This window comes from Cannabis sativa, chromosome X (assembly GCF_029168945.1).
Source record: "Cannabis sativa cultivar Pink pepper isolate KNU-18-1 chromosome X, ASM2916894v1, whole genome shotgun sequence".
NCBI classification, from domain to species: Eukaryota; Viridiplantae; Streptophyta; class Magnoliopsida; order Rosales; family Cannabaceae; genus Cannabis; species Cannabis sativa.
The window spans coordinates 74,886,209-74,898,154 of NC_083610.1; the positions used below are offsets into that span (position 1 = coordinate 74,886,209).

At 30.5% G+C, this 11,946-nt stretch overlaps 2 protein-coding genes across 2 annotated transcripts; one reads left to right on the plus strand and one right to left on the minus strand.

The window, feature by feature from the left end:
• The first annotated feature begins 407 nt into the window (after positions 1-407).
• LOC115697736 (protein HEADING DATE 3A) lies at positions 408-5,580 on the plus strand. The gene is made up of 3 exons (XM_030624853.2): positions 408-747; positions 853-914; positions 5,104-5,580. Exons 1-3 carry the CDS (start codon positions 550-552, stop codon positions 5,384-5,386), a joined length of 543 nt encoding a protein of 180 aa, XP_030480713.1. The 5' UTR covers positions 408-549; the 3' UTR covers positions 5,387-5,580.
• A 2,810-nt stretch (positions 5,581-8,390) lies between these two features.
• Positions 8,391-9,041, minus strand: LOC115695146 (uncharacterized). The gene has a single exon (XM_030622237.1). It carries the CDS (start codon positions 9,039-9,041, stop codon positions 8,391-8,393), a length of 651 nt encoding a protein of 216 aa, XP_030478097.1.
• Between the last annotated feature and the right edge of the window lie 2,905 nt (positions 9,042-11,946).

The window sequence follows — 11,946 nt, forward strand, 5'->3', positions numbered from 1 at the left end:
GTAAAAAGAGAAATATATGTACCGTACGTGTGAATAATTTCCTTGGGAATTTTTCATGTGTATAGCTTTGGAACCGCGACGTTTGCATTTATAATAAACTGATGAATTCGAATAAAAATATGGGTCCACTACAATTGACTTTACAGTTTTGTCTGAAAGAGGAAGGAGGCATAATATATATTAATTTTACTTTTGTATATGCAACCCTAATAATCCATTCAAATTAAACTTTGATAACTCGATAAGAAATACAAATTGAAAAATCTGACAAAAATGTATCTTACAATTCATTTAGCATTTCTCTTAGTAAAAAAGGCAGAATCTATATAGTGATGTTACGTGGATAGAAAAGGAAGATAATAAAGGGGTACATACAAAAAAAAAAAATAATATAAATAGATCATCCTTCTTCAATGTGAACCACGAAAAACTTGGATTCACTCAACTACTTGGTGTGGAGTATAATATGTAGTAGTAGTATATAGTTTCAATTAAAAACATTATACATATATAACAGTACGTATAATTATAATTATATATATAATATATATGGCTAGAGATAGGGACCCTCTTGTGGTTGGTAGAGTTATAGGAGATGTTTTGGAGCCATTTACAAGCTGTGTCTCTCTTAGAGTGTTTTATGGTAGTAAGGAGGTCAACAATGGTTCTGAGTTTAAACCTTCACAAATTGTCAACCAACCTCGTGTCGACATTGGTGGCCAAGACTTAAGGACCTTTTACACTTTGGTACGTACGTGTATATACAATTAACTAATTAATATATATATATATATATATATATTTATATATGTGTGTGATTAACTCATCAAAACTGAATAATTATTAATACAGGTTATGGTTGACCCTGATGCTCCTAGCCCAAGTGACCCCAATCTAAAGGAGTATTTGCATTGGTAATTAATTAATACTATTTTTGCATTGCTAATATACATATATATACTCTTCCAAAAATATATAACATATATATTTCATCATCTCATGACCATCAATAGTATGTGCATGTAAATATATATTAATTTGTATATGTATTTAACTTTAGTTATTAGTAAAGTAGTTAAAAAAGTACGTATATTAATGACATATTTTATAATATTATTACTTCGATTTGTGCATATATGCACATCTTGTACGCACTACATATGATATACGACGTATATAATGGCATTTTTTATTTTTTTGCTAAATAATTAGTAATTTATTATCAATATTAATATAATTAATTACCCTCAAATTTGTTTTCTTCTTATTCTTTTTAATTAAGCCACGATCGAAATTCAATTGCCAATTTAAAACAAACAAAAAAGCTATTGTTAAATGTTTTCGTACATGTATACGAATGGGTGCACTTTTAATGGGTATTACCCATTCATGGATAGTATTATGAAAATTTAAGTTTTTATGCTTAGTTTTTCTATCTAATTAAAAAAATCTTTCATTTTTACATTATATGAGTTGAGATTATTTCATCAGTTGAAAAAAAAAAATTAAGAAAAAAGTTTTTTGGCAGAAAAAAATTGAATTTGACTTAAGTATTTTGTATATAAATATATTTTTTGATATAGTGTAAAAATAATATTTTTTGATATTTTTTTAATTAAGTAGTTAAATTAAGTATAGAAATTCAAATTTCTCTTTTTATTATTCGTCGTTGGATCAAAATCTAATAGTTTAATATTTTTAAAATTAATATTTATAGTTAAATTGTTTAGTAACCATCAATGGGTAATACCCATTAAGAAATGATATATATGTTAGACCTTATTTTAATTAGTACATATATATTTAGTTATATTTTTAGTCATAAAAAAATTATATTTTTATTTATTTTAATTATATGTATATTTTTAGTTGGATAATTAGTTTTTTTTTATGTTTATTCAATAAATAAAATTTCTTTTTATTAAAAAAATATTTAATTTAATTATTATTTATAAAAAGAAAATATAGTATTATTCAAAAATATTATTTTATAATTTTAATTTAATTACTATAATACTTTTAATTTTATAATATTTTTTTTTTTATGAAACATTATATATTTTTTCTATTTTTTAAATAATAATAATCAAAATACATTTTTTTTGGTAAAAAAAATGATAATAGAAAGATTCTTTTTAAATATGTGCAATATGTTTGAATTTGAATTGCAATATTAAAAATAAAACACTTTATGTTATATAAACATATTATATAAGATAAAAAATAAGAGAAATACGTGTAATGAGTTTAAATTTAAATTGTAATATTTTTAAACGAAATAGCACTTTTATTATAAGGGCTTTTTCATTTTTACACTTCAAAACAATTTTTTTTTTTTTTGTATTTTTACGAAATTCTACATATAAACTCATATTGCAACTAGCGCTGCAACCTAAATTGCAATAAAAAAATGTATAGAAATCCTTATATATTGCAACTAGCGTTGCAACCACTTTAGAAACTCAAACCGTAAATTTAAAAAAAAAAAAATTTTAAAAAATAATATATGGGGTAATTTTCCTTTATTATATAGTCATATTTTTTTTTATGATATATAGTCATATTTAATAGGGTAAATACCATTTTGGACATTCAGTTTTACAAAAGTTACCAATTGGACCCTGTGTTTTGTTAAATGACAAAATAGACCCTGTATTTTCTAAAATAGTACAAATAGGACCCTGAATTGATTTTTTGTCAAAATAAAGTTTAATTATAATCCGATCTAAAAGTGCTATGATAAAACTATTTACATTTTTTGTATCTGTTCGTATTAAGCATTGTCTTCAAGTTGGTTGTATTAAAAAAAAAATTCAAAAATTAAGCTCAGGGTCCTATTTTTAATATTTTAGAAAATACAGGATCTATTTTGTCATTTAACAAAATACATGGTCCAATCTTTAACTTTTGTAAAACACAGGGTCCAAAATGATATTTACCCTATTTAATATAACATAAATATAGTAGTTGATAATATATAGTTGGATCGTTAATTAGAGAAATGTTAAAAGGTACCACTGTCTAGCACCCTCAATGTTATATCGTTAATTAGTATAATAAACTTATAATAATAATGATTTATAAAAAGTTTATTTCTTTTTTTTTAGTAAAAAAGTTTATTTTTTTTAAAGTAACCTTAGTTACTTTAATAATATATATCTAGTCCAAATTTTTATAAATCTCTGTGTCATTTATTTTTTTCTCTCAGTTATTATTATTTATCCAGTACTTTAATCGTTGTTTTACACTCCGCATGTTGACCAAAAACAAGGTCGACACATGCATACATAATAAAGTGAGGGGGTCAATTAGATGTATCTTCACCCAAAAAAAAACAAGGATAAAAAATTCCTATAAAAAGATTCTCAATAATATAATATAAGGAGATAGAGTTGATCATTAATAATGTGAAACTCCATGAAACCAAAAATGAAAAACTTTTAATCTAGAATGCATCTTCTACATCTAGAAATTACAGTTATTTTATTCAACATAAATTAATTAAGGCTCTTTTATCATATGTATCTTCTAGTTAAAATTAATGGCATAGAAAAATTCAATTGTGTTTTGAATTAATATTAATTTAAGAATACAATTTACATAATTACATCTCTATTTTACCGAGCTGTTTATTTGATATTCCATTTTTATTAATAATTTTATTAATTTTAATTCTTCTAATTGCCATTAGTTTCTATTGTACATCTTAAATATTTAATTTTAATTGTAATTTTTGTATGGATAGGACAAAATCAATTTACTATTGTAGCCACTATATAATTATGGAGCGACATCAATACTAAAATATATCTGTTGAATTATGGAATTTTGATAGTAATTAATTTATAATATTTTAATTAAATTATTTTAATAGGAGAGTAAATAATGGAATTCTAATTTAAATTCAAAACGTTGAGTTTTCTAAATTATACGACTCTATTATATTATTTTTTTAACCAATATTTGTATAGTAATTTTTTTTTATTGTTGTTAGATATGTATTGTCACCTTTTTATTTAGTTGATTTAAATATATAATATCATATACTTTTATAGTTTAATTCAAGATTACAATTAGCAATTACAAATATAAAATACTAATGTAAAATAGATAAAGGAATTGTTTTTGTATAATATTTTATATTAGACTTTAATTTAATTTTTTGTCGCATAAATATCTAAATTTAGTTATCGGGTACAGATAATTTTAAATGGTTATATAATAGCTAAGTTATATTTTCGAACTTCTGTTGGTATCTGTCTGTTTAATGTCAAATTATTATCCATATGTTATTTTTTTATTGGTATATTTAAATTAATTTTTAAATAAAAAATATAAATTTAATGACTTGAACTAATCAAGGACTGTCACGTGACTATTAACTTGACAATTAATGGTTAGATACTTACAGAAGTTTTAAAAATATAATTTAAGTATTATTATTGTTAAAAATTAAACTTAAGCATTTTTTTATAATTAGGAGTTAATTTATACCACAAATTAATCATTTTGTAAATAATAAAAGTATAACAATAAAATAATAAAATAATATTATTACTTAGGAGAAAGTCCAAATATCAGCCCACTTGGATGGCCCCTGCGCCAATGTTTAAGAAGAAATTACATTGTAATTCACTTTACTTTACATGTTTTAATTTTTATATTCTTTAAAATATACTCACTTTTATAAATGATGTCTTTATTATACCACTTAGATTAATGTAAATTATGTGTTAGACTTAAGTGGAAGGTAAGATTAATGTAAATTATGTGTTAGACTTAAGTGGAAGGTAAGCATATATTGGGCAATCCCCTCACAAAAGTGAGTACATTTTAATGAAATATAATTAAAGGGTATTTTTTATTAATGGAAATAAAAAATAGGTATTCCTCAATTTATCCCAATATCTAAGACTTGTGTTGAGCGGAGCCCTAGGGTGAATCAATCAATGAAACAATATAATAAATTTTCAAATAATACTCAAGACTTTTTTAACAAAAGTTATGTACACCCTTTCTTTTCTAACTTCAGATTGGTTAAAATAACTATCATATTAAATTATTAGATTAGTGATGATATTTAAAATGAATGAATTATTTCAGGTTGGTGACTGATATTCCTGGAAGTACAGGGCCATCGTTCGGACAAGAAGTGATGTGCTACGAGAGCCCTCGACCAACTGTGGGGATTCATCGATATGTGTTTGTGTTGTTCCGACAATTGGGAAGGCAAACAGTGTATGGGCCTGGGTGGCGTCAGAACTTCAACACCAAGGACTTTGCTGAGCTTTATAACCTTGGTTTGCCTGTTGCTGCCCTTTATTACAACTCCCAGAGGGAGTCTGGCTCTGGTGGCAGAACCAGGACTACTACTACTCGATCATAATTATAATCATAATTATAATTATCAAAACCAAATCTATCTATCTAATAGAACTAATAATTGATAATAAGCAGCTTAATTATAAATTAAGCAATCAATGTGTAATGTTTAGTGCATTTGGAAATGGAATATTACTATATGCACTTTGTTTTTTATACATAAATAATTAACATTAAGGATAATATATATTCTTCTAATTTCTGCCGGAGTATTCCCTTTTGCAGTATGCCAAATTTTGTATTTTATAATTACAAACTTATTATTTAATTACTTAATTAGTTAAACGTGGAATAATAAAATTGATGTGAAACATACATTTTGTAGCCATAGATAAAGATTCAGTAACTACATACCAACAAATTACAAGGAACCAAAGCGCAGAAAAATAAAAACACACGAGGTTTTTATACATGGTATCATCAATCTTGCAGATTGCGATTAGTCTATGGAGTCACACTTAGAGATAAAATTCATTAATAAAGTTATCAAAACTCAAAAGTATTTGACTTATACTAATTACTCTCTCTATTGCATGCCGCAAGCTTGATGTATTCTAACTTAAAGAATGAACCTTGGTGAAAATTCAAGATCTTGAACTCACTTTGATATGTTGAAGAGTACGTGCTTTCTTCTGATGCAAGTTGAACCAGATCATTTGGATAAAAATTGAGAGAGTTATGCCCATTTTATTGAAGGGAGACTTGTGCTGTTTTGCTCTAGTTGCAAGCACTGACACGACCAAGTGGCAACTCTCAGCCATGCATGTTCTCGGACCCCTCGGGGTGTGTTTTGACTTGTTTTTTTTTTTATGACAAGTCATATTTTAAGGATCCCGAGACCCCAAAACCTCATTTCAACATTCAAAACCCTAACTAGAGACCATTGCCACCAATCAGGGCCAGAAAGTGGCAGTGGTGTGGTCGGTCATGGATTATGGGAAGCCTTAGATTGTGTTTATTGGTTATTTCAGTCATATAGATGCTAGAAAACTACTTTTGTCACATTAGTTCTTGGTCAATTACTTAAGAGAGCACTACTATAATTTTTTCCAAAAAAGTGGCAGTAGTCGCATAAGGGGGTTATGGACCCTTGGTGACTTTTCTCACTGGTATTTGATATATAAATGTTGGAAATACAATTTGGCCAAAGAAACTTTCCCTTCTATGTGATGGCCGATCACTGCCACCATTTGTGCCAAAAATGTGGCAGTGGTCGGCCAAGTGGTTCCTACACCACTTGGTGGCTTTTCTCACTTGGTTTTGACATGTTATTGATGAAAATGTACTTTTGGCAAAAAATCTCATCTCCATTCCTTATGGTCAACCACTACCACAATTTGTGGCACAAAGATGGCAATGGTCGGCTAGGCTTGTCTTTTGGTGAGAAATAGTTTCTTTCACTTGTGTTGCACTCCTTGGTGGTGAGGGGACACATTTTGATAAGTTCCCTTCGGTACTTTATAAGTGGCGACCACTGCCATCTCCTTATGCCAGTGTTCTCCAAAAACTGGAGAGCACTGCCATCTTCATGTGGCAGTGGTCGCATATGTCCCATTGCATGGGACTCTTGTGCAATCTTGACTTTATGCTGAAGTCTAAGCCTTTTTATTCCTAAATGAGTTAAGTCCTTATTGGTTTCTTTGTCGGATTGAGGTCTTTAGGATGAAAACGCTCACGAGGGCCAATAAACCCTAGTTTGGGCACACTTGAGTGTGTGAGTCCCACCATCAAATGGTTGGTTAATATTTTTGAGTTCCGTAGAGGTGCTATGAGGCCCTCAAGAAGGATGTCTTAACTCATTTGACATTTATAAGTCTTGGTCAAAGTCGCAAGGTTTTTTTAAATTTTTGAAAATTGAGTATAATATATTTGTTTGGTTGCATTTTAAAGTATTGGAATGTTATTCCAATAAAATATTTTTTCTATTATTTTGGTAGAATAACTATTCTATTTTGAAATGAAAAGAAATATCATTCTAATGCAAGATAAAAAAAAATTAATAATTTTTAGGAGAATTATCCCATGTACTGTAAGTTACACTTTTTTTTTTGAATTTAGGTTGCGATTTGAGTTGCTTAATGTGGATTGCGTTGTGGATTGTGAATTGAGTTGGATTGCGATTTGAGTTGTTTCGTGGGTTGCGATGTGGATTGCGAATTAAGTTGAGTTGCGATTTGAGTTGCTTCGTGAGTTGCGATTAGAGTATTTACAGTAAAATATCATATATTTGTAATTTATACCAATTTTAACGTAGAAATGAAAGGAAAAAAAAAAAATACTTTGAAATATATAAATGAACAAACCTTTTTTTATACTTAAATTTGATTTCATTCTATTCCCTTTGATATTCATATTTTCATTCCTTTCCCAAGAAGATGCAAGATAGCATGCTTGGAAAGTTGAACTGGGCATTGAACGTAAGTAAAGGCTTTAGGTGAATTTTCTTTGGTTAGACCTTTGGCTTCCGTCCTATCGTAACTGCGCACAATTTTGTTTTTGTTTTGATTCTCATTTCACATCCAATTAATTATCAAAACCAACCAAATTCTACAAACCATTTTGGCGATAGGGAGGAGGATCATGTAAAGGCTGATTGATTTGATTGCAAATGGTTCTGCTGCCCACTTCAATCGTTAGAATTAGAATCATCTTCTTCCTCGATATTCCGCAAAAAGGAAAAGAAAAGAAACACTTACTAGACTGACATAGACATAGTGAAGTAGAAATGGTTCTGCATTAAGAAACGTTTCTGAAAATTGTGATTACAAACCCAAGTTCATTCATAATAGATGCAAAACTTTTTAAGCATTTTCCCATTCTAAAACACATAAAGGTGTTGTGTGTTGTATCTTGTATTGACATGAACTGAAGAATCTCATTTGATCAGATAATTATAGGTATATAATCAGAAAAGAAGAATCCCATTCAAATATTACAAACAAAAACAAGAAGGTGAAGTCAATGAAAGCGAAGAAATCGTACTTGTGTATACTATGATATGATAGTTATCATATGGTTGAAGAAGTCAAACGATCCAAACCCTGTTGAGCTACGGCCAATTCTGGTTCGACCTTAAGGGCGTCCTCGTAAGCTTTCCTAGCCTCCTCCTCCATTTTCTTCACTTCATAGCATTCTCCAAGCAGACAAAAAGCCTTGGCATTATCAGGGCTGAGCTTCACAGCCTCATCCAAGTCGGTGATAACCGAATCAACCTTTCCACGCCGAGCCATGGCCATCTTCAACTCAGCTCTCTTGAAAAAGGCGTCCCCTCTCTCTTTCTCACTGAGAGACTTAACCGCAAGAGGAGAGAGAGCTGCGTCGAGTGATTCAAGGGCAGAGGTCTTGAAACCCTGAAGATCGAAAACCAGAGCCTTGAGTATGTGAGCGGCGGCGTCCTTGGGGTCGAGTGCGATCGCCTTCTCAGCTTCGGCTAACGCATCCTTGGCAAATGATGAGGAATCGGAGCGAGACTTTGCAGATCGGGCTCGGGCGAGATGCTGTGCGCCTAGAACGAAGTGGCGCTTAGATTGGACTTGGGCTCGGTCCCGGTAACGGAATTTGGCGTACAATTTCTGGGGAATGTTGTGGAGAGCTAGGAACATGAAGAGAGATACCAGTATAAGCACCGCTTGGAGGAGTAGATCAGTCACCATTGACATGATTCTATGAAGAATCGAATTCAAAATCAGTGATCTTGAGAAGGAATTAGGAAAGTTGAAGAGGGTTTTTGATTTAGGAAGGAAAAGGAAAGTATCACCAGAGATGAGAAGGAGAAGGGTATAGTAAATGCTGGGAAGAGGAAGACGCCATAACTAGGCAGGGGAGGTCTTCTAGGTTGGGTGGGTCGCTCTTCTTCTCTGACGGCTTTGACTGGCACAAAAGTCATTTACGACAATAAAATAAGTCAATCCACCTATTTACTTACTTTTATTTTACAATGTTATATTTTAGTGGTAAATTGGGTTATATTATGACTTAATGTTTCAGATTTTATACACCTAAATACCTAATGTTTATTTTTGAAAGCAAAGATACTTAATGTTACAATTTTCTTATACTGGTACTACCACTTCCGTTAACTCATAAATATGGATACGTGGAGGGTTCAGATGCATTACATTTAATTTTATTTTATTGTAAAATTTAATATTCATAATATCAGAAACTAAATATTACTTGTTTAAAAAAAAACATGTTATCATAACAATTTTTACATGATATTGGCACTTTAATTCCATAATCATATTCCATATACTATACTGGTTCACTCAACTATGGTAATTTAGTATTGCATCTCTCTTAATTTTTTTAAAAAAGCAAGTAATATTTATTTTTTGATATTAAGAATATTAAATTTTAAAATAAAATAAATAAATGTAATCAATTTTTACCCTCCACGTGTCCATATTTATGAATTAATAACGGAAGTGGTAGTAACGGTGTAAAAGAATTGTAACATTAGGTATTTTTGCTACAAAAAATAAACATTAGATATTTAAGTGTCTAAAATAAAAAACATTAGGTATTTATGCCGCAATTTACCCTTAATTTTATTCACTATTTTCTTTTTAATTTTTTTCACTCATCTCACATTCTTACAAAAAAAAATATCTTTATATATAAAATATGAATATTTAACGATTTTTATTAGTTTAATAGAATATTTTAAAAACTATAATTTAGAAAGAATTTTCTTTATCAATGGTGATCAGTCATGGTATCCATAGTGTTGCTTCTTTTTCGCCCAACCTCGATCGCATCTTGTCTCATGTACTTCCCTTTGTCTTTCCGCTCACGTCTTGCTTAGACTTAATCCCACTAAATTGAAGCATGACCCGTGCTCAAAAATGTCACCTTCAATTACTTATGTAATCCCAAATATTTTTAGCAATTATAAAAGAAGTGACAGTATATATGGGGCTCAAAAGAAGTACACAAATAATCTCATTTGAAGCTAAACACTTTTCATATTTTGTAGGAAAATTCCCTTCTCTAATCTTGGGAATTGAAACGAACCATCCACATAAGCACAAGATTTTTTCCCGAACAAATCATTCTTCATTGCATAAGCCCGTGACAAGTCATCACCCTGGGAATTTATACCTCTATTGGCTTTGCAATCCCTCTTAAGAAGTGGTGTTAAGTCAACAAGAAAGTCTATTAATTTCGTTCAGTGAAAGGACCCTATCTTATCCCGAACCACTAGTCTTTAGCAGCACTATTCGATAGATGTGGATTGACCGATTCTGGGTCCCTAATTGGACAAGCGGGTAGCACTACTACGACTGACACTATGACTCATTACCTGGAAATGCCTCGTCATAGCACCCACAGAAGTTCCCTTGGTCTGACAATTTTAAATCATTTACTTGCTTTATTATGGACAAGCGGGTTATTTTACCATTTATTTTATCAATTTTTTTTAATGCCAAATAATTCAAACCTAAACCTAGTTGGATTTCTATAAATAGATAGTGATGGCCACAACTTAAAAGATGATGAACACACTTGCCTTCAGTCAAAATTTTGAGCCATCTTCTCTATGCCATTCGAATCCTTCATCTCTTTTTCTCTCTTCAATATTTCAAACCCTATAGTGATAATGTAAGTGTCCACACACATCAAGTGGTACTCAATCATAGTGTGTAAGACTGTGAAGAATCCAATTCAAGAGAAGGAGAATCAGGCTCAGATCTTGGTGATACTCTGCTACAGAAAGGATACAAGGGTTAGAAATCTGAGCGGAATGAGTCATTTAATTCCGCTGTACCCAATGTAAGGTTTCTCAAACTTTATATGTGTTTAATTTACATTATTTTAGAAATTCATATTTAGGATGTTAAACAACATACATGGTAGTAAATCTAGATCCTGGTAAAACATATTCCAACAAGGTAAACCCCCAAACTTAGATCACTTGAAAGTGTTTGGATGTACTACATTTGTGCAAGTTAGACAAGATAAGTTGCAACCTAGAGCATTGAGATGCATGTTTCTAGGCTACCCTGAAAGGGTTAAGGGATATAGAGTGTGATGTTTACAACTTGGATTTAAGAAGAGTTTGATTAGTATAGATGTAGTTTTCAAGGAAGATGAAATGGCCATGAAAACCAAGAGCACTTCCAAAGACAGTGAAGCTGGTTTAGATGAGAATGTCCATATTGAGGTGGGGCAGGTTGCTCCTACAACACCAACTAATGATGTTCTAGATGGAACTAAGGCAACAGAAAGGGAAGACAATGAAAATAGGAGGAACTAAGTAGCTACCAATTAGCAAAAGATATAGAAAGAAGACAGAAAAAAGTCCCTAATCGTTTTAGTTATGCTGAATTCATTGCATATGCACTTATGATTGCAGAAGAGGTTGACCGTTCAAAACCCACTAGCTTTCAAGAAGCTATGACATGTAAAGATGCTGCAGCATGGCTGCAGGCCATCCAAGAAGAGATGCAATCTCTTAGGAAGAACGAAACTTGGATTGTTGTGAAGAAACCAGAGCTCTACAAGCTGGTAGGATGTAAATGGCTTTTCAAGCACAAATAAGGTTCATGGAATGAGCCTACC